The sequence below is a fragment of the Plectropomus leopardus genome, chromosome 16 (assembly GCF_008729295.1).
Source record: "Plectropomus leopardus isolate mb chromosome 16, YSFRI_Pleo_2.0, whole genome shotgun sequence".
NCBI lineage: Eukaryota > Metazoa > Chordata > Actinopteri > Perciformes > Serranidae > Plectropomus > Plectropomus leopardus.
The window spans coordinates 7661221-7689217 of record NC_056478.1 but is presented as its reverse complement, the minus strand read 5'-3'; the positions used below and the strand labels follow the sequence as shown (position 1 = coordinate 7689217).

General features: G+C 38.7%; 1 protein-coding gene across 1 annotated transcript; it reads left to right on the top strand.

Annotated features, from left to right (window-relative positions):
• The first annotated feature begins 38 nt into the window (after positions 1-38).
• Positions 39-26337, top strand: stum (stum, mechanosensory transduction mediator homolog). The gene is made up of 4 exons (XM_042503632.1): positions 39-580; positions 19686-19868; positions 23844-23852; positions 26150-26337. The coding sequence occupies exons 1-4, from the start codon at positions 370-372 to the stop codon at positions 26182-26184; spliced, it is 438 nt and encodes a 145-aa protein (XP_042359566.1). The 5' UTR covers positions 39-369; the 3' UTR covers positions 26185-26337.
• The last annotated feature ends 1660 nt before the right edge of the window (positions 26338-27997 follow it).

Sequence of the window (27997 nt, the reverse complement as noted above, 5' to 3'; positions counted from 1 at the left end):
ACTTCAACAGCTGGATCAGTCTGACGCTTTTTAAAGTTGACTCCAGGAAAATATCACAGGATATTTCATTGAGTTAATAGTTGCTATTGGCATTTTTTGATGTTGCAAATTCACCATAGCTTTACACTTCTCTGGACAACTTGTTGATGTTATTTATTTGCCAGTGAATGACACACTGCAGGTGGTGACTTGTGAGGCAACTGTGAGATGTACTGCTGAATATTTGATGTAATTCTCAAAGGATATAATCAATCAATCAGCAGTGTTTTTGCCTTGGTCGAGAGGGAGATTGACTGAGAGGAAAAATCATTAAGAAAGCTACCTCAAATACCAGCTATTTACAGTCTTAAACCAGAAAGAGGAAAAGAGATGGCACAGACAGAAGGAGGAAAAGAGCAGGGGCGTGTCAAGACCGGGGACCAGCTTGGGGCCAAAACTGCTGCTGGAGCCCCGATAGCAGGCGGAGGAGTGGTGGTGGAGGTCAGGGAGAAAAAGGGACCTCTGCGGGCTGCAATTCCCACAATGCCTTTCCCTCTGGCTGTCATCTGTCTGTTTCTGAACACCTTCATACCTGGACTCGGTAAGTTGTGAATCACACTTTCCTCCGCTTCCCATCTGCAAATTAATTTGAATTTCTGTTTGTAAAAGTAAGAGGAGTTGAGAAACAGACAGAGTCCCACATGCACAAAGTTAAAGGAAGAATTAATGCACAAAATGATCATTTGATTATTAAATTCAACCCCTTTTTTTAACCTTGTATTTGTTAAAAAAAAAAAGTTTGTTTTTCTCGTATGCCTCCACAGTGATCAAAGAATCCAAAATCAGAAACTATATCAAAACATCTCATTACAAATTGTCGCACAACTTATGCAGGACAATCCAAGTCTCATTTATCCGGTCATATGCTCAGTAATTTCAATTTATTGTTAAAACTTTAGTATTTAAAACTGAACTCAAAATGAAATTCACCTACAGTCTCTTCAAAGCCAGACTCCATTGACAAAAACAGTAATTTTACCTTTACGAAAACAAGAGCGTCTGGTTTACTGCTGCCTAAACCAGCAAGTCTGGTTGTGTTAATGTGTGACTTTGGGGTTTTAAAGGGTTAGTTCGGATTCACCAAAGTCACACAATAACACAAACATACTACCGATCAGGGCAGCAGTAGACCAGCAGTTCCCATGTTCAGCGAAGTAAAATTAATCTATTTTCCGTGAGATCTGGCTTTGGAGAAAGCATAAATAACTTTCACTTTCTGTTCAGTTTTAAATAGTAAGATTTAGAGAAAATGCATCTGTTTAGAAACTGCGGAGCATATGACTGGATAAATGAGACCTGGATTAAACTGCACGAGTTGTGTAAGAGTTTGTAAACAGATGTTTGGATATAATTTTGCTAACGTTAAAAACGGACTCTTTTGATCTCAGTTCATCAAGACTTTTCCTTGTTTTTGAATTTTTTTTGTTCCCAGTGGAGGCATGTAAGAAAAAAACAAACTTAAAAGGGTAAGAAATTGACAGAAATGGTAATTTGGGAAGTGAGAAATAGTGACACAAGAGACAGAGTGGTCATGAAACTACGAGACCGTCACAGTCATGTTTACAATAACAAGATAAACAAACACGAGGGCAGTCAGAGAGGAATGTAGATTGACCATAAAAGTTACATGGAAAGTTTGCAGGGAGTGCCAAAATTTAGTTTGGAAAATAAAGCACAAGTCTCATCATTTTCACACACAACTAAAAGCTCTCTCTGTCTGTGCGTGTGTGTATATCTGTGTATTTCCTCCTGTGTGCATACATGTGTCAGAAAAAGTGCAAGAAAGATAGAGACCCCATTCACAGCTCGAGTTATAATAAGAGTGTCAGGCTGTAAACACACAGCTTCAGTCTGCCGAGTGCTAATGCACAGAGTGATGTGGTGAGGTGAAATTGCACAGCTCTGGGTATAAAAATCCATCACAGGTGTTATCATTATGGGCAGCGTCATCGTCGCTGTGGGCGGATACACCATCACAGCGGGTAGAGACATCTTCACTGTGAGCTAACTTAACATTTGTGCTGTTATCATGGGCAGAAATCTTTACACTTGTTTTCAGATGTGACTTTGGCAACAATTTAGCAACTAATTTTAGATGGTATTTAAACTGTATCAGGACAAGTATGTGTAATTTTATACACTGTGAATTCTGGCATGTTTGTTGGCTGTGAAATGATGATCAAACCAAGTCATTCAACCGGATCTTTTTTTTGGAAGCAAGGTCATAATTTTACAGCAAAATTAGCTCTTTATCTGGCAAAATGCAGGTTCATTTGGGCAGGTTGCTCACCCGACTCATCTCCATATCTAAGTTTTTATTTTTAAGATCATAATATGGAAGCATAAACTGCAAAAAAGTGGAATAGTCCCCATAATGTCATCCATTGGTTTGTAGAGTCGCGTTTTGAAGCCTTGAGTTTGGCATTCTGATCTTCACCATCTAGTTTTTTGGAGCCTGAGTGGATGGAGTTTGGGAAGAGTAAGAGGTGGACCTGATTGACGATAGGGTTGGGACCGTGTTAAAAATCGGTTTGATTTTAAGCCAAACACTGGACCAGTTTATCGAATTTTACCAGGTGTCCCACATGACGCAGCAGTCAATCCTGAATGGAGCATAATGACACCATGTCCCAACAGAAAGCGAGTGTCTTAGTATCATGTAGCATCGCATTACATTGGAGCTCTTTGCACACACTGAACCCATTAAATATGCACCTCTGTCACTTAATGTAAACAAATCACATAGCTATCAGCTGTGCGCTCAAGATCAAACCGGAGACTTAAACACTTATTCGCTATCTTCTTACATTTGTAATGTTACTTTTTAAAACAGAAAACACACCTTTTATATTGCGATATTTGCTGAAAATTACAAACATTAGCCAACAGCAAGAAGCAAGAAGCCTAATGTTAGGTTGCTCTCCTCATTTCAGCTTCACAAATCAACCGGTCCTCGTCCCCAGAGGCGCTTTCAAAGCCAGTGACAGGAATAAATAGAAACACAGCGTCCGTTGACTAAGGTTCAGCTCACAACAGTGCTTACAGCCAGTAAGGACAGCTCTTTTGTTGGCTTGAAATCAAAAATGTTGCTATATTGGCAAAGTTTTAGTTGTTTTAAGAGAACCACTCTGCTCCTCTCATTAGCCCAAAATCTAAACAAACACAGCAAGATGTTTCCTCTCCCTTTTAGTTAGTTTATCAATGATATTATATTAATTTGCTGTCATATTGTATTGCTAGTGCAATTTGAGTTGGATTTTGCACTGTGAATTACGCTTTTTTGACATTGAAAGGCTGTGCCTTGTTATGACAAGTCTGTTCAGTTGGTCTGCATAAATTAAACCGCTTTGCGGACCAGCAAAAATGGAAATCGACCCAACTCTACTTGTGGACATAGCTGTGGTAGAGACTTGTCAATCACAAGGTAGCCGCGGCCTAAAGCATCACCTGCTTTATTATCTTTTTTACTCTAAATGGAACCATGATTTACAACGTAAACATCACACTTGTGGAAGAACACTTGAAACTAGTGATTGAGACCATCAACTCGTTTCCTGGGGTAATTAATAAATAAAAAAAATAAATAAACAAACAAACAAAGAAGTAGAGTCATTTTCTCAAAGGCTTCTGTGTAACTGAACTAGTGGGGTTGCTTCCTGCTGGCCGTTATAAATAATGTAAGTATAAGGCACTTCAACACTATCTTCACTTTTCAGGCTCAGAGATGACCTCTTGGTAACACACCATAGTATTGGACAAATTTGGACAATAGAAGGAACTATGCACGGGCGATGTCATGGTATTACGGCATACCACGGTATTTAGAAATCCCTACGGTGTGATTTTAAACACCATCAAAGATACAGACCCTCATATTTCTATTAACTTCATACTGAAGAAGCTGCAATAAGGATGTTTTGAAAACTGTGCGCATCAGCGTGCCACGGGAGCGTAGCATGGTGCAACAGGCAGCTGAGCTGACCACGTGTGCTAAAGAGAATAAGCAGCCAGTCAACAACAGCCTGTGTTGTTCCCGCAACAAAAGAGAGAGACCACAGGGAAAACAGCTTATTTTCACACTTACCCCAATGAAGTAAGGGATTATATCGACCAAACAGAGTTGCTGATTGTCAGAACAGTGCAATAACTCACTAAATGACTAACAAGACTGATTAACACAGTTTTGGTGAGCTTTATTTGGTTCTGCTGTGTTTTAATAAAGTGTGTTTTACAATTTAACACAGTTGAACTAGTCTTTCGTTAAAGGAGTGAGACATTAATTCAAAATGTGTGTGGCTGTCTTTGTCTGTGTTATAAGAAAAATAAGTTTAAGCATATGAACTTTTGTTGACATCTTGTGAGTGTATTGTGTATCAAGTAAACTGAAAATGGCAAGACAGCCTGCAGAACACATTGAACTCGCTGGTTGGCAGTGTCAGGAGAGGGGGAATAGCGCTGCACTCTGATACCATCACATACCGTATACCTCGGTGTAATCCCAGGAGGGTATGAAAAAAAATAGATGCCGCCCATGCCTTGAAGAAATGTCAGGGGATCACCAAGGTTATTGCAATTAATTCTGTGGGGGAGCACATCTGTTAAAATGTTCATGGAAATCTGTACAATCAGACCAATATTCCTTGGACTTATGCTAATAATAGACAATTCCAAAAGACATGTCCAGCATGAAATATTTCTTCCGAAGTGGCCTCACTTTAATCTGGATGTAACCCATTGGTGTATTATTAGATCTGGATATCGGACCCCTAGATCCCTAGATGGCGCCTATTCAGTCCAATGGGAATTGCTCGCCTGGCGCGTAGCCCACCCCCGGTTGGTGGCCCGGTTTTAATTCAGTGGTGTGTAGCCCACTGAATATGTGTGATATGTTTCTCCCTCTGACCCCATCAACAAGTTCCCACTCTGCCTATCGACAACATCAGCAACATCAATTTTAAATCTTCTTGTCTCAAGGAAAGATTCACAAATATTAAACCTCTATGGATCCGACATTAAAAGATAAAAAAGAATCATAATTTAACCTTGCTTACAGTTTAAGGTAGATAGGTATTCAAAGCACATTTTCTGATGACATTTATTTTAAAATGTACAGCTGTTATCATTCAGGAAAAGATGTTGCAATAAGATTATTTAAATATTCATGAAACAAGTTTTTTATATATATATTTGGCCAAATTAATGGTTATATTAAGTGAGGAAAAAAACAACAACTTTAGAATAATGGATAAATTAGTTAGAGCACTTGACTAATCAACCGGGAAAAAAGGATCAATAGGTGCAGTCCTCAAAGACACTAATGTTTAGTTGTGATTGAAACAGTCAGAGAGGTTTTAACTGTTTGTAGTTTGCAGTGGTGTTGAACTGAACGCATTATATCGAGCACCTTTCTAATGTTTTGCTGTTTTGTTTATTAAGCTCTAAAAATGTCAAGATTGAGATCCTCTAACAAACTCATTCATTGTCTCGTTCTTTCACTGTGTGTATTTTAATGCAGATTAAGAGTATTTTCTATTGTTAGGATGCCTCTGTCCTCCTTCCGTCTAATTCCCAGTACTTAATCCTTCACTTGGATTAGCAAGTATTGTATTGTACTGCGTATTGTAAGATTATATAACAATATCTGGTGGCCAAACTCAAAGACAGGGACACTCATTCACTCTGGTTTAGTAAATTTTAAATACATAAACAAACACACACACACACACACACACACACACACACACACACACACACACACACACACACACACACGTTTACTGAGGTCACTTCATTGGAAATTACAGACTTACATTCTTTTCTGTAGTTTCCTGGAGACTTAAACTAAACCCAGACTTTATTAGTGACCGAAAAATCAGCTTTTTGCCCATTAGGGACATGGTTTATGAGCGACAGCAGAGCATCAGCCACATGGATATGTTGATCCTCACTTTATATATGACAAAGCCTGTGGAGACAGACTGACTCAAACACAAACACACAATGCACACATCCACTGTCACTAAGTGACACACGCAGACATTCACAAGGAGTCATTCATTAATCTAGATTAGCTCAGTGGTTCAGTTCAAAAGCAGCAGCACTTAAAATGATAATGTAGAGGAATATATTTTAAGAATAGAATACAATTGTGTAGCAGTTAATGAAGTAAAAATGTGCTAAAGATCAAACACTGTGTGAGGAGAAGACAGAGATAAAGAGGAGAAAATCCACACACGGAGATACTTCAGATGTTTTTCCCTTAAAGAATTAAAAGACTGGTGTCTCCATAGCAATCACTCAGATCTGACTCAAACACCAAAAAACCTATGATGTCTCCTCTCCACCCCTCGCCTCTGATCTGTTGGTCAAAGCTTTCTGGAGACTTATTATGTTTGTTTGTCATCTTGGTTATTTTCTCTCTCCGTTTCCTGCGGAAAAAAGCTTTAGATGCCAAATTTTGAATCTTTTCTCTTACTCATTCGCTCTTTTTCTCTCAATTTTACACACATTCAGAAAAGCCCTCTGCAGTAAATGTCCAATCACACTTGAAAATGTCACAAACAGATGTGTGAGAAAACAAGGTCAGAAAAAAAACACCATGACCCACATATTCAGTTTCTTCCCCTTTTGGTAGAAACGTCTCCCTGACACGTCGCCTCGATTGTCCCCAACATGTATGAAAAAGCATCAAGGCGACACCTCATTTAGGTGTGCGAGTGTGTATGTAGGCTGGCCTGAATGCCTTGACATTTCATTGAATAGCTGCGGCTAGTTGCCATGACAACGCTGACTGAAATGAACACAATGTATGCGTGTGTTTGTGAGTGTGTTTCAATGCCATTTGGGTCTAATTGACTGAAAACAGTGGCATTTTCTATTCAACTGTCTACAGCACTGTAAACTGACAAATAATATAGGACACTTATGCAGCACAACAGATGCATGAAGTCATTTCAGGACATTTTGTGCTTTATGTTTGCTGTTGTAACATCGCAGTGAAAAATAAGCTGTGTGATGCGAAACATTAACTGGATCACTTAAAAACTCACCTGCACTTGAATACTCAACGCACATCTTTTAATGATAAAACTGATACAATGGTACACATGTTGGGTATTTGTAATATCATATACTCATACATTTGTTCTCTATTATATGTAGCTGCACTGGATTAGACTACTTTACGTCTACTGTAAAAGCCAGTGTTATGAAGGTTACTTCTGAAATGTAATAGGTTACAGGTCATTGCCCTGTTAAAGATGTAATAAGAAATGTAACTATTTCAATTATTTCTTCAAAGTAATGTGACTGACAGATTTTATTAGTTTTCTATGTTTTAACCCTTTGTAACCTGAGTAAACTGGCTTTATCTCATGGGAAGAATTTACGAGTTACACAGAATTGCCTGAAATTTAGCCAAAGTTCAGATCCCATACTTCTATTTTACTAGATAATATAGCTGCACAGTGCACACTTCAAGAAGACTTTCGTAAGAGTTATCAAGCTGCTTTGGGAATCCGTAACTTGTTGATCATTTGAATCAGCAGCGTTAGAGCAAAGTGAGAGATTAAAAACTAATAACTTAAATTATTATTATTTATCTATTATTTTGAGAAATAAAGAATAAATTGATATATGAACAATCTCTAACTCTCTCTCCATCTCCTCACCTCTACAACTGTCTTCCTTTTCAAAACATCAAGGACTAACATTACGCATGAAAAATTAATGTTAGCTAGTTAACTTCCTTTTCATCTACAGTATGTGAAACTTACTTCAATATGCTTATGGAGACAGGAAAAAGAGACTCACTGTCATACACCAACAGAGAGGTAAAAAGTACAAGTTGCGGATGTGGGAGTTAAGTGCTGTAACTATTCCTTTGGTGAACAACAGCCAGGAGCAGACAGGAAACCAGAGGTACAGTACAGAGTTGTATGGGCGGACAGAAAAAACATTTGTTTGTCCGGGACTAGATTCTGCTAGGCTAAGCATATTTTTAAACTTCAGACAGAGTCAGACTACAGGGTTCCTTCATCTAAAGGCATGTTAGATTTAAGCCTTTTTAAGACATATTTAATGCTGCTTTGAATGAAATTTAAGACCCATTTTACAACAACCAAATTGACAATCAGTTGCTTCGGTACAATTTATCTATTATAACATAAAACATGACTTTTTTGGTAACGTTCATGCAAGGGGAATTCAGCAGATTTTATATAGTTAAAATAATAATGATTAAAAAAAATCCCATTTCCCATGTTTATATTGGCCCTGCGATGGTCTGGCGAACTGTCCAGGGTGTACCCCGCCTTCCGCCCGATGACAGCTGGGATTGGCTCCAGCAACCCCCCCCCCCGGCGACCCTCACGAGGACAAGCGGTTACAGAAAATGCAGAAAATGACTGACTGACTCATGTTTATATTAATTAATTTAATGTCTTTCAAGACTTTTTAAGGATCCGTGGGACTAGCTGTTTCCCTGTTTTCAGTCTTTTCGCTCAGATAAATCAACTCAGGTTTAGCATAACGCACTCCAATTATAACACCAATTCTGTGTGTTGAATTTGTTATAATTGGTATTGATTTTCTGACAGAAAGAAAATGTCAAATTATTCCTCTAAAATTACTTGATTATGGTTACAAATAGATGTAGGTTACAGTTAAAAGAAACAAATGTTGACTTCTGGTGTCAACTTCAGACTCTAGCAACCATTTCACATACAGTGTGACTGAGCCATTTAGAGGTGTTGTTTTCTGACATATTCAAATAATCAGGTTTGAATCTTTCTAAGTGAGCCTCAAATGTGAGAAAAAAAAGTGTGTATTTCCACATCATATAGCCTATATGAAGAGTGTATGTTCTACCTTTAGAGCTTTACAGCTAGCAGAAGATTCAATCCGACAACCTTCTACTCTCTGGTCAGCTTGTTTTAACGCTACATTAATCCTGCCTGAAGTCATGTTGCCAGCACCTTAGTTCACCCCTGCAATGTAATGAAAAACGAGTACCAGAGAAGCCGTTAGTCAGTGGAGTGTAAACAGATTAACGAGTTGTTAGCCTCTAAATAATTACAAATAGTTATTGTGAAAGAAACCACTGCTCAACGCTCTAGTTGTGTTTCGATTTTTGCCATAAGAGGTTTGGAAACTGTGAGGGTTTGACACAAACGGCTACAGTGAATAAATGATTTGACCCTCAGTGGTACTGTGTAGGTGGCAGAGGTCACGTGTGTGTGTGTGTGTGTGTGTGTGTGTCTGTCTGTGATTGATGGTATGTGATAGTGGAGACACTGCATCAGTGTACGCCGTCATGTTGAAATGTTGCCTCTGGATGTTTTTGAGTGTGTGTGTGTGTGTGTGTGTGTGTGTGTGTGTGTGTGTGTGTGTGTGAGTCTGTGTGTGCGCTTTAGGACTTCTGTTTTTATGAGGACAGAATGAGCTGAGCATGAGGATGAGGAAAATGCTGCTATGTGAGGGCATAATTGTTGGTCTTCTTTTCCTCAATTTTTTTAGGGTTATTAATAACTCTAACTTTAAAACTACTTAATGTTATGCTGGAAATCACCACCCTCGTAGTGTATTCTGACTCTGATGATTAGCAAAGTGACTTAAATCATAGGAAGTCAGTAGGTGCAGCTTTACTTGATTTCAGTTCAGCAATTAATGTTATTGTCTGTGTGTTTAAATGAATGTGTGTGGACCCCAGAGAAGAATAACCATTGCTTATGCTGGTACTAACATCCAAATAAAGAAAGGAAGATCAACACATCAGCTGCACATACAGTATTGTAAACGGTTGTCAAGCAGACGAAAGGCTCTATACTGCATGACAAGACCATACTGTTGATTTAATTGCTGCTGCTGAGGTGTTACCACAGATGCAATGGTGTACAAACATTTCATGGGATGGCAGGATGCTTTAGTGTCTTTTGTGACCTGCTGTGTAACATCTCTGTTGCGCTTGATGTTGTTTGTGCAAATGAAGGCCAGGGAAGTCAGTTGTTTCCTCTAAATCAAAGGCAGACTGCTCGTTAAATCAGAATGTCTTGTTTTCTATTTCCACACTTGCTAATTACAGAGGATGCATGGTTGTGAAGCAGTCCCCAGGAGCAACACTGGGCTCTCAGGCGGTCAAAAGATGTTTTAATCCACCTGTTTTTTTACCCATTTTCATGTGCGAATTAAAAACCTGAGTAGCAATGCCACAAATTCCCCAAAATATTTAATTTTTTTAAAAAAGTTTCTACGTTAGGGGGAGGTGGATCAATAAAAGATAAGTGCAGTGGAACTGATTCACAGAATAAGTTACGGTGTACAGTCATGTCGTACTGTCATTGTATGAGCCAGTGCAAACTCTCTTCATCATCTCTGGATGACTTTTATTATGCTTATGTATGCAAACAGTGCAGTTACTAGAACACTTTCAAGAGCACACAGTTGTTCAAAATGCTATTTTCATTGTCCAGAGTGCTCTCTACCACTATACACCCGGCTGTTGTCATGCAGTGTTCACACAATACCTACGAAATCTAATGCACCAGAATTCATTTATAACCCACCCCAAGCTGACAGGAGAAAAGAGGGAAGTGGTAAAGAGAGCGAGTGAAACCAAGTGAACTTTAATTATTATTTTTTGGGGGGATTTTTTTATGCTTTATTATATTAAGGAAGAACTTTGAGTAATTTTAAGGTTTGTCTTCACCATGTGTCTTTTTCTAAACCTGTCCTATGCAATTTTATTGTGAGTAGGTAACGCAACAACTCCCAACAACGTCTCTTTTCCTAACCCTATCCTTACTAACGCAATCTTCCAAGATCTCTTTACCAAAACTTTACATAAAGCATGCAACTTTACATTAAACACAATACCCAACCATATTTCTTTTCCAAAGCCCAACCTACGCAGTTTTACTTACCTAAACCTAACCTGTGTAGATTTACTTTCCTCACCCAAATCTACATAAATTTAGTAACCTAAACCTAAGCTACATAATTTTCTATTAAATACGAAATGTGACAATGCTCAACCATGTTTCTTTCATAAATCTTACCTGTGTAACTTTATTTGCCTAAACCTTATCTATGAAACTTTGCATAAAAGTTTGTAATTTTATGTGAAGTACAAAGCATGACAATGCCATTCATGGGGCACTTTATCATACAAAATCTTGTATGCGCTTTTTAGTGAAATATCATATGAGTCATTGTCTGAGGACACGTTGTATACAGCCATTGATTTCCTTAATTAAAGGTTTGACGGGCACTCTTACTTCTATCATCCCTCTTGTTCTGCACTGGCACCAGACTAAAGAAGTAGTGCCTCCTACTGCTTATCATGCACCAACTCCCAATATTTGCATAAGAGTAGTGGAAGAAAAAGTGCATAAATTTGCATTTTCAGTATCAGATTTTTTAAAATTTGATTAAAATGTGTGCTTAATTTAGATTTGGAAACGCACTTACTGTCGTTATTTCAGAATATGTGATATAAACCGGTCCGGAGCGCTTTTTTCACAGAACATTACAAAAGACACAACTGTGGCAAATACCCCCAAATGATTGTTACTCAGAATATGATCATTCTGGTCCAGCAAACTGCCCAATACCGATTTATGGCACACCTTTTTTTCTCCTTTGTCTTTTTTCTCTTTTCCTTCTCCCTCTGTTCTTCTCTCCCTATATGTCTCCTTCTCCTTCTCTTTCTGTCTTTCACACTCTTCCACTCCATCATTAACCTCCCACACTACCAGTGGGTGCTTTGTGGAGTTCTCTGTGTAATTATAGTCATTAGTCTGGGTAATATCTAGGCACACAGACATAGACACACACACATGCCCACACACACACACATCTCCCACATGTGACATACAGGGGATCCAAGAGCTTTTCACACATGCCGGATTGTTAGAGTAGACTTCTCAAACCGAGAAGATTGAAGAATTAATGAACCTTTATTATTGCGGTGGATGATAGTTGAGCATGTGTATATTCAATTTTTTATCTAACTGCACACATGCATAAGCTGTTTCCTTCATGGTTTGCTTTGTTAAGATCAATTAAACTGCAGTTTAAAAGGCGCTGTTTGAGGTCAGCAGCTACAAAGTGTGGAGCAGTGAGATTTTATACTTTTGATACTGTCCGTTGTTTTAGAATTAATATTTCATTAAAATAACATTTCCCTTTGAACGATTTGCGACATTTCCTGTAACATCCAACGGCTTCTGTGTTTAAAGCCATGAACTATTTTGTTTCATTTGCTTCTGCTCATGAAAAAAGGAGACATTGGTAGGATAACGAGAAAGCTAAGAAATTTGATACTGATCTCTTCGATGCCAACAACTAGAACAACAGCAGACCAGCTTTGCTCCTAGAAAGCCCCACTGTCCGACATATCAGGTGAATTTTCCCTCGGCATTAGAGCTAAAAGGTTTGGTTGACAGTGTATTAAAGATGCTTTCATCAATATTGGTATACCAACAATGGATCAAGTGACAACATGCACTGTGAAAGGAGTTACTGGTAACTGGAGGCAAGCAGGAAAACAGCAGAGTCATGTTTCATTATTGTGGATCAAACCTGGGCAACTTGTACAAGCGCCTGTATGTGCTATTAAAGCACCGTGCCAATCATTGTCTTCTCTCCCATACTCTGAGCCATATCTAAGTGGCGTATGGTCTATAGCAGCGGCCTTCAACATTTTTCAAGCCAAGGACGCCTTAGCTGAAACTGAGAAAGGACTGTGTGCGACATATGTTATATAAAATTGCATTGCATATTACAGGGCGGATGCAGGATGTCAGGCACAAGGCCATTTCAGCCTCAGGCTGCGATTTTGACCTGTATTTTTCTTTCAAGTAGGTCAGAGAGGAAACTCCACTTTCACAAAGACAAGTTGTTGCAAAAGGCAAAATGTCTCAAAATATGATTCATGTTAAGGTCTATATTTAGACATATTTTTGAAAAGAAAAACAAATCAAACATCTTTTAAACGGCCTGTGTAAGACCTATGGTCTAAAGTGCATTGTACAAGTGCATTTAGGGCGTACTTTGCTAGTTAAACAGTGCATAGTCTTGACATCAAGTAAGCCGCAAGGGGTAAAGGGCTTTTATTAATTCCCTTCATTAATAAAAGGTGTGTTTTGGGCGTAACATGAATTCAACCAATCAGACTGTCATCTTTCATCCCCTTTAACAGGGCGCCTGGTGCACTGCTTTTATATGCCGCATTCAGCAAATTAGTAGGCGAGCGTTGTTTTGCTGAGAGTAACGCAGTGAGAGCAGTGATATCAGTGCAGCTAATACTGTGAGACACTGATCTTTACAGCATCTGTAGTTTGTTTAATTGTTTTATGTTTTAGTATTTTATAGTAGTTGAGAGATATGTTGTATTTTACGATATAGCCTAAAAATATAGTGATATTAGCCCTACTAACATGTGAACATGCTAACAACTAAAAGGTGATAATATGTCAGGTGTTATGGATACAGCTTGTTTTTGCTGCCCCCAAGTGGCTAAATAATTGGTTATTAAGACATTTAAAAGCTGAAATATAAGTTATTTTTTGGTTATTATTTCTCTGATGTGTATATTTTTACATTTTCTTAAATGAACTATAAAACAAAACAAGCTATTTAAAAATGTCACTTTGGGCTTTGGGAAATTGTTTTTGCATTCTTGACATTTTATATATAATGAATAAAACTGTAAGCTGCAGCCCTAATTGAATTAAATGTTGATCATGTGAAGCACGTCCGACTAATACCAATTCCTTTTAACGCCGACGACAGAAACCTACTGTTAAGTGACATGTTAGAAACATGACTGGTATCTGACAAACACACCAGACCTTATGAATCCTGCCAATGGAAGTGATGTGTAACCATTTGGCCACCAGCATGCTGTCAATCATGGCTCATGTGTGGAGGTGGGCCGCTCCACCAGCAGCCAGAGCATCTGCTGGTGGGCGTGGCCTCTGTGACCTGAAAATGTTTCTGTCTGATCAGACCATATCGGCTTTGGGTGGAATCTCATTTTAGCCCACTGATGCTCGTTCTGTGAGATGCTTTGAAATAAGCATCGGTTAAAAGCTTTAAAGGAAAAGTGCATTCATTTTTTCTTTTCCACATGTAAACATTGCCTTTTTTTTTTTTTTTGTTACTTTGCTGGCCTGCATACTATTCTGGGATGTGCTTGTACCAAAGTTTGACTTTTGCAAACCATTCCAAATAAGGTCAGTGTAGGGCATGTGAAAGTAAATATTATGGTGTACATTTAGATTTGTCAGAGATTATGGGACGAGTTGAGTACATTTGGTATGTTTGTGTTTCTATAGCAAGAATCATTACGACAGATCTCCGTTTTTAGCTTGCCTGATAACTTAATCAAAGAGAGAGATATAAATAGAGATGCAGACAGAGAGAAAAACACACCGAGAGAGGAAAATTGATAAGAAACTTCAGCATGAGTCGATTTTGGCCTTTCTTCACTCCCAAGAAACAAGATGCAGCTGACAGACCAGCCGCTCTCTTCCTTCCCTGCCCCCAACTGCTCTGCTTGCTCTGTTACTTGAATTTCTCCAATGTGACAAGAAATGGAGCTAGCCTAAAGAGACGGACAAAGGCCATGATGCACACAACGCCCACTATGCATTTCTTGTGTGGCATTCAGTATTTGCAGCATTCAGTTTAGAATTTGCAAAGAAGTACAACAAGCCTGCAGCAGGAAATATCAGCTGATTCTGTAAATAATTTAGAAATTTGTTGAAATGAAAAAATGCCCTCGACTTAATGAAAAACACCTCACATTCAGACAGTTTTGCTTACAACAGTTTATACTCAATGAGACTTTGTGAATAAATGCTGACTAAAAAAAGCTTATGTCATATCCCGAGTGGAACCAAATGAAAGATTAATGTCTTATTAGTGACACTTTTATCCACGATAACTGCTGCAATACAGAATCCCACCAAGGCTGTTTTTTCAGTCTAAATTCAATCAATGTAAGCTGGCATGTTTGGGATAAAACTTTAACATGCTAAAAGACCGATGGATGTGAGGTAAAATAGAGTAAATATTACACAATTCTGTTGGCATATGGGGGGCTTTAAATGTGTTTGGGAACAAGATTTGTGAGCATCATTTGATGATAAATGGGATGAAATCTATAATCAATTCTGATGAACTGTTATATCTGTGGACGTCAAAAATGTGCAGTTTGTGGTCCATGTGTTTGACCTATAACCACCAAATTTTAATCAGTTTATTCTTGCAACCAAGTGGATGTTTATGCAAAATTTTGAGAAATTCCATAATGAGATAAGATACTGTGTCATGCTCACAAGAATGACACGGATGAATGATCACAGTGACCTTTCACCACTAAAATCTAATCAATGTATCTCTGAGTCCAAGTGAATGTTTGTGGCAAATTTGAAAAAAAATTCAAGGTGTTTTCGCAGATATCACGTTCACAAGAATGACACAGACGCAGTCACAGTGACCTTGACCTTTGACCTATGACCACCAAAATGGCACGCTTTCTTTCTGCTGTCTCCCGCAGGGTATTTTGATGCAAAGGTAGCATGGCGTGTGTCGAAGTGCCGCTTTACATTCGACCGTTTCATCGATGCAATTTTGTCATTGCAAATTAGACACACCACAGAACCTGCTCTCTCCACAAAGGCGAATTCTTCGGTCCATTCGTCCTGAAATGTACGATACTCCTCATCTTTTTTTCTTTTCGCCATCTTCTTCGTCGAAGGGTTAGCTTTGAGCTAATGACCGAGCAGACTGATTCAAAAGGGGGCGTTTACCTGTTTACCCAGCAACGGCCAACGTAGGCTATTATCATCCAATTAAAATAATGGACAATTGCTCCTGCAGCCAACTGCAGCCCTGAACAGGACATGAGCAGTGAAAAATCGATGGATGGATTAAAACAAGTGAGAATATTTTGTTTTATCTGCGAGCCAGATGCAATCATCAAAAGAGCAACACCTGGCTCGCCAGCCATACGTTCCTGACCCCTGCACAAATGCAATCAATCATCCACTCGGCCAATTACCAAAGCTCACCTGTGGCCCGTTATACACAGACACCACAGCAGACGAGAGAGGGGAGGATCCACAACACATGCACAGAGAGCAAGTACACAAACACATGAATGTTCATATTATTGTACAACAACCAGACTTCATAGGATGGGTTTACTAACTAATGAAAAATAAAAAAAATAAAATTCTCGGTAGGACGCTGCCGGTGTTGCTAAGTGTGTGTTTACTAAGAGACAGATCAAATGTACATTACATGTAAAAAGAAGAATTCTCAGTTGTTATGGCGAGGTTCACTACAGCTGCTAAAACGATACTCAGGTATTGGAAGTAGAGCTGTGCAATACGACGAGATGCAATGTCTGATGATAAGAAAAAGGTCTATCGTTTCTTATTATGCTATATCATTTATATCGTTTACGTCATCTGATAACACTTTGCGTACATCCGCATTGTCGAGGGGGTGTCTGCACAAAGCGCAGCACCAAAACAAACCAACATGGAAGAGCTGGAAAGCGATTCTTAACATAGAGACTCAGCACAAGACACTGACACCATTGTTTTTTTAGCCACCAGCATGAGACTCGCTTCAGCATTTCATTTTTCCCTTTCTCTCCAGTGGCTCTCTGCCTCTCACAGACACACACACCGCTTTGATTTATTTAATTACAGCAATACTTTATCTAGGTTGAATGTACTTTATTTAACTTTACACTTTATTTAAGATTGTAACAGTATTTTATTAAACTTTATTATAACAGTACAGTGTTTCCCATTAATAACCAAGACTATGGCGGGCCGCCATGGTCTAATTTGTCTTGCCATAGTCTCAATGGAGTGATAAGTAGGAGCGGTATTAAAATATATACACCGTTGGGTTATTTATAGCACAGTAGAGGCAGAGATGAGCAGCACAACGTCTATTAAAAGTGAAACTAAACTGTTCACTCTGCTGGGCCTAAAACTCTCTTTCACTGACAAAAATCTGCAAATATCTTCTATCAGTCATCGATCTGATGAGCTGTGAAAGTCTCAACAGATCAATAATACCCCAAAAAGAACTCCACATGCTCCGCTGCATTCACAGACCCGACCACGGATCCAATGTAATGTCTCATCTGATATGTTAACTTGTCAGTACAAACCCATTTAAAATCGAAGAATTAAAATCACTGTCCCATTCACAAAATGAATGCTTGGATATCAGATAGGCTGAAGCAAAAACCGTCACAATCAGTGTGAAATAATGCCAATAAAACCCTGCAGGCTAGTATAGTGATAGCTATGTAGACAAATCTGAATATGTATCATTGATAACATGAGGCAGACTTGTGATATAAGAGTAAAATTCATACTCTATTTATATCCTATTCCTGAGGGAATGTTGTCATGGAAACATCCCATAATGAAATAATCTGATTGTTGTGCACTGACACACACATACACACACACACACGTCTCCCTGTGTGGCATAGCTCACACACACACAATCAGTGCATTTACAGTACAATAAGCCGGGCCTGGGAAGGTCCAGGTCTCCAGATAACAAGATATAAAGTGATATTGGATTTTATTCAGGCAGACAAGAATTGTCCTCAGAGATAATCCTATTTTCAGCCAGGTGGCTGTGAGTATCGGTGTGTGCACATCTTTCTGTGCTCTTTTCCACAGAAAAGATCCACTGCTGCTTAAGTTAGGCACTCACAGACGGCGGCCACTTACACTGACACATTTACTCAAGGACGCTGAGTGGACGGTGAGAGATATCGCTGTGTCAAACAGCTTCACTCCACAATCTGAACCTGTTATTTCTTCTGGGCAGAGGAGAGTTTTATTCTCTTTCCCATGTTTTTTTTTGCTAATGGAACTCTCTTATGTGTCACCTGACATTTCATGATATGTTTGGTTTTTAGTGAAATATCTTGACATCTATCGAATGGATTGTAATGACATGTGGTAGACATATCCCAGCCCAATTGCCAGAAGAAAATGTTGGCTTTGTGCATTTCTGCAAGCTACAAAAACATTACATTTGCATGTTTCATATGTACCAGAACACCATTTCTAAAGTGACATAGTATATATGTAAGTATATAAGTTGACTTTGTCATTTGGAGGTGGATGGCATGACACCCAGGCAAGACACCTGCCAAGTTGCAGACCACAGTTCAACACCAACAACTACAAAACCAGTATTAATTTAGTGAGTCATTGCTGTTTTTTCCAATGGCTTTTTAGGCAACATACAGGGGTGTTTTCAAGTGATCCATCACTGTTTTTCCACTTGGGATAGAGTAAGAAAAAGTGGTTGTCTATTTTTGTTTAATCCTTAAATTTCCAGCTCAGCTCCTACATTAAGTCTAAAATATACTGTGGAAACAAAATTTTTAAATTTATACTGTTCAGTACAAAAAATGCGCCACTGAAACATACTTTAACTGCAATGCATGCAATGCAATGCTATGCATTGTATTATTTCTGGGTATTATTCTGGGTTTTTGCCTTGGAATTAGTCATTTTTCTATTGTACACCTGCTTTTGAACCTAATTTTGAATATAGAGAAAATACATGCTATTTCTATTAGGCCCACTGTCAAAATCAGTGTTACTGCAAATAAGTGACACATTTCAGGCTGTGATTGTCTAAAAATCTTTGCATGAAATATACTGAATATAATTCATTTTCTGCATTTTTTTCCTTGTGTCCAGTACTAAGCAACACAAAAGTAACTGTAAAAGCTTAGACAGGTCAGTGAAAAAAACCCAGGTTTGGTGGCTAAAAAATGCAAACTGCAAAACTCCACAGTGTATCAGCTGAAAACACCTAGGTCATGTTGCACAAACTGGGAAACGCCACAAGTGTCAATAAAAAACACTCAGGTTCTGTGGTTCAAATGCTGCTAGGAAACACGATGATCTGTCGGTACGAATCCGCCAGGTTCAGTCAAGTCAATTTTATTCATAAAGCCCATTTTCACAAACCACGGTTTGCCTCAGAGGGCTTTACAGCATCCCTCTCCCTTTGGACCCTCACATCACCTAAGGTAAAACTCCCGAAAAAGAACCCCTGTAACCGGGAGAAAAAAAAAACAAAAAACAAAAACACACACACCTGTGGCATTGCCATAGTGGGTCGCCAAAAAAACTACCTGTGTTGTTTACTGTTCTTGAACAGTGGTCGGAGGCTTGGCAGCAGTCTAGCCTCGGTGTCACGCCATCCACTATATACAACTTCACTTTACAAATGTTAATGTGATACATGTGAAACTTGCAAAAGCAACAAATCAGTGGTTTGAAGAAAGGTACAATGCCAACATTTTTTTTGGTGACTGAACTTTGTTTTCATTAGAGACAAACACTTATCTCCTCTGGCGTATTTCTCTGGAATCTCTCGTGTCTTGTATATTTCATTCGGAAATTAACCAGAGCGGAAAACTCCTTCCAAGTCTTTGCATCTTGGAGCCAAATGCACTGTTGTAATAGCAAAGTACCACAAAAGCACCACATCGGGACTGTTAAAAAACAAACCTTTTTAATGAACCGGCAAGTTTTATTTTTTGGTAACGGGATGTTTTTGCTGTTTTTATCCCACAGGTACCTTCATCTCAGCGTTCACGGTGCTGTGTGGAGCTCGCAGCGAGCTGATCTCAGAGCGAGGTGTTTGTTGTGTGTTCTGGCTCAACGTGGCAGCAGCCCTCATCCAGATACTGACAGCTGTTATCATGGTTGGATGGATCATGAGCATCTTCTGGGGAATGGACATGGTCATCCTGGCAAGTCAGTACTTGTCTCGCTGTGTTTATCTTTCTGTCTGACAGTCTTCAGTTCTCTTTTATTTATTTTGGGCTTGTCTCCTTTTTCTTTTGTCTGTCTCACACATGGCATGCCGTAGGTGGAGTTCATCCAAGCAGCAATAAAATATTCACAACATGAAAATCAAATTACAATAGGCTACTTGTGCAGAAACTCAGTGTTGGTGTCACACAAAGGTCACGGTTAGAGCCAGCTCAGCCTTTAGAGATGTGTGGAAGCTGGCCAAATGAAACTGTTATCACTTTTTCTATGACACACTGGTGCTTTTTCTTACATGGTATTTAAACATGTAAACTTGTATTTGCAGTGTTAATTTTGGCAGATGGTTTAGATTTAGTCTTAGTCTTCTGGCGCAAAAGTTTTAATCACGTTTTAGACATTTTGTTTTTAGTTTTAGTCCAGTTTAAGTTGATGTGCACTCATCACATTTTATTTATTTTATGCATTTATCTCTCTAAACTACCTCAATAAAGCAAATACAGGTATTTAAATTTTGGAATCAAGGAAACAGGTTGTATCAAGTGTTGAAATTTTATTCACAACTACTTTTTTCTATAACTACAAATAATTTGTCACTGAGTTTTTGACAAGATTAAAGGATGATTTACGAGTACACACTTCAATCTCAAACAGAATCTCAAACTCTGAGACAACTCAACAACTTTTTGTACCCAGGTTCACTGCAATTTGTCAATCAAACTGTTAAGAGGCAGAGAAATAACTTTATTACAGACTGAATTCCTTCTAAATCTGCAACATGTTAGTCTGGAGGTTAAACAGATGTCATCCCACAGAGTCTGTAATTAAAACTGTATTTTCAGATGTCAAAGAAAACTCAGCTGAGTTCAGACTGTTTATTTACAGCACAGCTACACCGAGCCTCCTACCTGCCTGTCAAACAGCAAACAAACCATAAACCTTCTCTAGACGGTCCGAATCTGAGTTGAGTCCTGCAGGGTTCAACAGTCTGGCTGCTGCTCGGTCTGCTGCCGCTCAGCAGCTAACAAGCGGAGCTAGCTGTTAACAGCCACCGCTACACACAACAAACTCCACAAGTCCATTCAACAGTTCCACCATCCGCAGTCAGACACACACGGCTGCTTCCTTACTGCCAAATTACAGTTTACAGCTCATGCTAACGGCTGAGCAGTGTGAGTGCTTTGCAGGCTAACAAAACATCCTGGCGTCAACTACTTACAGGCAGATTTGCCAACCCGCCGGCCCCTCGATATCATGCCACATTCTGTCTGATAGCCCACCACTAACGTTTTAGTCTCATGGCATCTCGTCAACAAAACAGAAAGGCAAGGTAAATTTATTTATATAGCACATTTCATACCTATAGGCAACCCAAAGGGCTTTACAGATTAGTCTAAGTTCATTTTAGGCCAATCACAAGACACACAAAGTAATATCAATTCAATTTTAATTCAATATATTAAGTCAAATATCACAAATCAAAATAAGCTCGGAGGGCTTTGCCTTACATGACACCCCTCTGTCCTGTGACCCTCACAGAGCATCAGGAAAAACTCCAACTCCAAAAAAAACCTGTGGAGAAGAAATGATGGAAACCTCAGAAAGCGCAACTGAGGAGGGATCCCTCTTCAAGAATAGAAGAGAAAAACTAAAAAAGAAACGCTGTCAGAGTTTTATTATCACAGATCAATTTTTAGCTCTTGTCTCAAATCATGGAAACAAGGTTGCGAGTATGTTTCATCATACTCTCTGTTAAAAAATTAACAATGTCACTTTGCAAGTTATTTTTAGTTAGATATTCAAAGTACAAGTCTGGTGGTATTTCATACTTTTCTAGATTTCGACAAATCCAATAACAAACCAGCAACGAACCGATCCTGTAGATTTCTGCCAGAAAGCCCTTTCTAAAAAAATCTATTAATTTAACCCAAACCACAACCTCATATTAGCCTAACCAAGAGTTTGTTTTTTGGTAGAATGCCCTGAAATCAAAAGCTGTCAGAGCTGACGATCGGGAACAAAGTTTGTCAAACTTTAGGTACACATTATCAGCTGTTTGATAACGAAGTCAAGCCGAAGGCTTATGTTATATATCATCATTTACAAGCAGAGGTTTGTGCATCTAATAAGCAGAGTCGCCACTGAGCAGGTACACTCAAGCTACAGGCAAGAGACTGGCAAAGACAGAAGTGGGATTCATTTGCATGCCAGTATTCATAGATCTACATACACTAAATAAGCATAAAGGTGTAGAGCTACAGCTAAGCTATTTTAAGGCATGAGGGTTTTTTTTAGAATAAAAAAACACTAAATATGTAGCTTTGGTGAAGAGAGTTAAGTTTAAATCACTGCCCTGAAGGAACTTTAAGATTTATGTCTTACATAGGTACCAATGGGGCTTTGGGCTGAGTGCCACAGACAGGTTGGTTAAGCAATAAAAGACTACGAATCTACCAGCCATCTAAAATGTTTATAACTGTTCTAAATAGCTTCACTCCATGGACAAATGCCAGCACTCTTGGTGGAAAAAAAATAGGTATACATCTTCAGACAGTCTCTCAGACAGTGTTGCACTTTGCTGTTCGCATGAACTTGTTGGTTTTGGCATTTTTGTGGGAAAATAAAATAAATATAAAATAACTCCAGCCAAATTGTAACTGCTCTGCACGACACTAATGCTTTTTTATTTTTCTTGCAAATTCATAAGAAAGAAAGAAAGAAAGAACAGAGGTAGATGCAGAGAACAGAGGCTGGGTAGTGTAGTGTGTTCTCTCAGGCACTGATGCATGAACAGGCGCACGCACGCACACGCGCACACACACACACACACACACACACACACACACAAACACACACACAAACACACAAACACACACACAAACACAAGAAGTCACTATTCTCTCTTCACCGTTGCAGCCTTTGAATTTCCACAGTGCTCCCCCCTTTGTGTGTACTAGTGTGCATTTGTGAGGTAATTGCCGCCTGCGTGTGCAACCCAGTGTGCGTTGGTACGTACATGCCTGCGAGATTCTGTGTGTTTGTGTGAGGTACAGTAATTGTGTGTGTGTGGGAGTGAGCGGCCCCCCGCAGTGCGTTTTTGTTCACTGCACCCCACTGTTTTTCAGGCCCCCGGGCACACGTCTTCTTATTCAATTGTTGCTGCTTTAAATCCATACTCCTGTTAGTGCCCGCAGCTTGCCGCGCATTGAATATTTATATTGAATATGAAAACGATTTCCCTGTTACCACTGGCTGAATTCATGCATGCCGTTTCTAAGATCAATTATTATTCAGCTATTCATCACCACAATACATGTCTGTGTAGCTTTGGGATGCTTTCATTCAGCTCTTTCTTCCTCCATGCAATGAATCATTATTTCTTTATTTCTCCTTCCCTCTCTGACGAGCCTATCTTTGTTTCTATACCTCCATCTCTACTCGTGCTCCTCTTTCTTGTACCCCGCTGCCTCTCTTCTCTTGCTGATATCTATCTAATGATCTTGGTATTATCTTCCTACCACTGATCGCCTTCCTTCAACCTCTCTCTCTATCTAATGATTGCTCCTATTTGATCTTGCTCCCTCTCTTTCTCACATTATTCCTCCCACTCTCTGCCCATCTCCTCGTCTCCCTCTCCGCCTCGGTTTCTTCTTCGTCCTATATTTCTTCTTATCGATCCACCAAACTAGGGTTACGTTATGGAATGTGTGTTCATTTGATCATGTAATGTATCTGATTTAAAGGAAGGTCAACTCATGTTTAAAGGTTTTTAATTTTCTGTTGAAAGTTACTAGAAATTTTCTTTTTGTCCAAAAAGCCTGTTTTGTGCCCCCTCAACGTCTGTGTGATAATACTTGAAAAGCATTGAACAGTGAAACTCATCGCTAACTGGTTTTCATCGCTAACTGTCTCTCTTGTCTCTTCTCTCCTCCCTCTGTTCTACATCTTCACAAACTGAAGTTTCTGATGGTAGGTGTTTCTATTTTTTCTCACTCACTAACATGAATGAATTATTGAATGGGCCCCTGGCCTTCACTTACAAAATGTCACTCAAATTAACAAGTACCAAGGTCAGGTCAAGGTCAGGTGCTAGGTCAAAAAGTTTGCTTTCACTTGCTCTGCAGCAGCTGCTCCTTCCATCAGTCCATCTGACCAGATCGACAGATCAATTCCCCCACAACCCCACAACTCAAGCTCCTTAATCAGCTGCTGAGAGTTAAAAATAATAATTGAAAAAAAAAACTCATGGTGAGTTCTGTCTATGCTGCATTTTAACATCCACAAAGATGTCCAAAATAGAGAGGGGACACAGACGGACAAAAAAGTGACACTCACATAAGGAAAAAGAAAAGACGCAAAATTACCTAAAAGAGACTCTAAATCACCACAAGGTCACCAAATCTACTACATCATGACACAAAACAACCATAAGGAGACACAAAATGACTACAAAGTTACACAAAACAACCAAAATAAGACACAAAATTATCTCAGACACAAAATCCCTTAAAAAAAACACACAAAATTACTACAAAGACACCCAATCTACAACAGGTCACGAAATAAACACAAGGACAGATAAAATGACCACAAGGAGCCACAAAACGACTAAACAGCAACACACAACAACCAAAAAATACACAAATTTACTTCGATAAAACACAAAATGACCCCAAAGACACCCAAAGTACTACAAGAAGACACGAAAACACAAAACAACTATAAAGAGATTCAAAACCACCACAGTCAATGTGTCTTACTCCTGTGTGTCGGGGCCCTTTGCATATCTGTGCCTGGGGCCAATACTCTTATAATCCGACTCCTGCAGCAAGTTCATGAAACTGTTGAATTATGTGTACAGGCACATCACAGAAAAAATGAATAGTCAGCTTTACTAAATTTAACAGATTCTGAATGAGCCAAAACAAATAACCACATTTTCCAGCCTTAGAAAAAACTAAAATAAATATTTACTCAAAACTTTCTCATGATCTTTGATCTTAGTCGGCACAAAATTATGTTTGGTATCTCACAAAAATCTCATGAGCTCAAGCATTAAAGTTCATTCTTGACCTTTGAAATGGTTGTCGCAGTAGCAACAAGCTCTCAGCTTCTCCCACAGTCCGTCCCCTCGAGGCAAACTAATCAACTGGTGCTGAAGTGAGCGTACAAAGCGACAAACCTTGTCCTGGTTAAAAGCAACACTTTTGGACTTAGCAAACAGATATAATTCATGTATTTATTTACATATATAGTGTGTGTATAGTGTGGATGTGAGATCCAATAAGACACGGTCAATCGAGATACTCTGTCAGGTGTAAATAAACAAGCAAAAAACTGTCCACTTGTAATCGGATCAATCATGACTCATATTAATAACAGGTTAAACCAGGCTCAATATTTCCAACAGGGATTCCTACAGCTTAAGGGGAGTTAGATTTAAGACTTTTTTTAAGACTTTTAAGTGCCACTCAAAGTAAAATTTAGGACCAGTTTTAAAATAACCAAAACTGAGGGGAAAAAACATAACTGAGATCAATAACTTACTAGATAAGAAATGTTTACTTCAACACAAAATATTTCTTTTTGGTCAAAAAGTTTTATGATCTATTTCAGATGCTTATGTTATTTAGGTTTGTGTTTGCCCTGAAAAACTTCATTTCATTCAAGTTCATTTTTTTATTTAATCAGATGTGGTAAATGTTCATGAGTGTTGTTGGTTACTGTATCCTGATCTGCCTAGCATTAAATTCAGAAAGTTATTAGAGATTAATAGATATAACCAATCATTTTGGGATTTCACAATGCAATGTCAGAAAAAAATAATACATAAAATCTTTCTCCCGGTGTAATAGCATTTTTAAGACATTAAGACATTTTGATACCAATCAAGGCCTTATTTTTAGATTAAATAATTTAATGGCTTTTAAGACTTTTTAAGGATCTGCAGGAACCCTGTTCCAATTTGTTTAAAATTTAGTTAGACTGGTATTGTTTACCCCTTTTGGGGAACCTGGCTAATGGCTTGCCAGCCAATAAAGCATTAGATCTCAATGCTCCAGCTGAGCTCCTTTATGGCTGTTGCTTCCATTTTTCTCAATTAAATGAAAAGCAGAAAGGCAATTATTGTCAAAAGTTCAAAACAAATGTTTACAAATTACACTTAGTGCTTCAAAACCCCCTTAACCGGGGCCATAAAAGCCAGATAATAGATTTTACAATTATTTCTATTTCAAGCATTCAAAAGTCTCTCTTGTCTTCCTCAGGCTACAGAGACCAAGGTCTTCCTCAGGACGTCTAAGAGATGTCCCTCTCCTGTTTGATGGATCACATGGACAGTTTGACCTCTTCAACCTCCCCGATGCCCAATGGTGACCTTTAGCTTTGTGACGACCTGTAGCCGCCTGTCTTTCGAACGCCGGCCCACAGAAAGAAGCACTAATGGGAAAATAAATTTGCCACTTGGGGAAAGAGAGAAGAATCAGCTGACTGCTTCTAACTGCACGCTGCTGATTGGCTGAGGCAAAGGAGCAGGACGAGGAAAAAGAGACTAAAACTGTACAGTCACAAGGAAAACAATGTGTTTGTATTTTGTTGAGTAAGTATAACTGTGATTTTTAAATTATCTTTTTTTTTAATCATTTTTATTTGATCTATTTGGGAAAAAAAGTGTAAATCTGTAAAAACTTGTAGACCAATCTACATGTTTTCTACATGACAGGATGGAGGGAGGAAATGAAGAAGGTGTGCTGGCATGACGGAGAGAATTAGGATGCTGATTTGCAAAGTTTATATCTGTATTATTAGCTTATGTGTTTTGACAGATGAAAAAATGAAGGAAAAAGAAAAAAAAACATTGTTATGTCGCTCATAACATTGTTTCCAGAACCAGCGTAACCAGAGTTCCCACTGCCTCTGAAGTGGCTGCTCAGTGTAGCAGCCACACCGCTAAATGACGTTTATTTCAGTGTTAGGTGTCACTGGATTCATCGTCGTATGATCTGTTTCAAGGACTAACTTTACGGTTAGCCTCCAGTCTTGATTTAGTGGCCTTTCCATTGTGATACTGCCACGCATCACTGCTCTATAAAACCTGTTCCATCTTCTCTAAATCTTTCAGAAAAAAATGTGCTTACAGTTACTACAAAATCGTGCAGATTTCCCATTACATTTGACAATCCCTGAGCCAAAAATCAATAATTATTTAAGCGATGAATGTGGAGCAAACACGTCTTCCACTAAACAAACTCATCAAACAACCCACAGAACGCATATTGGTATTTTACATTTCTGCAAACCACAGGCATGTTAAATTTGAACATTTCATGTTAAATTTGTTCATATGTAGCAAATTTGTTTGCACTTAGCATTTATTTAAGTTTCAGTTTTCAATTTTGCGTTGCTACAACATTAATTGTGGCTATGTTTAAGTGCAAAAAACACTTGGGGGGTTGGGGTTAGGAAAACAGGTTTTGGCTTAGAATAACCATTTTAGTCACCAAAAACACAGCTTTAAATATTTTTTTTCTTAAATTACTGGGGGGTTTTAACAACAAACACAGTTGGAAATGCCCCAACATCTCATTAAAAAACAACAAACGACTGGAAATATGCCGACGTCTCGTCAAAAAATATCCAGTTTTGTCATAACAAACACGGCTGGAAATGTCCTGGTGTGTAGTTAAATAACATCTGGTTTTGATACATCAAACATGGCTGATAATGTCCCGATGTATCGTTAAAAACAACCACCCTTTGTCTCAAACAGAGGTGTCCAGCGAGGCAGCTGCCTCTGCGAGGCGTCACACCATCCATCATGCCCTTTTCCTCCCCTACATGTAATCTGATCTGTCACTTTAGAAATGTTTATTTTGTAGGAAATGTACAAAATGTAACATCTGTAACTTGCAGAAATGTACGATGCCAACATTTTATTCTGGCGACTGGGTTGGATCAGACTATAAAAGGCTCTAATACTTTATATTCAGTATAGTGAGTTTGTAGCTATTTCATTTGAAGGTAATGTTTTACTTTCACAGCAAACACGTCTTTAACACAATGAGTCTCACAGCTGGTCACAAGATGTGTGTCATCCTGAAACTGTAGTGCTGTGT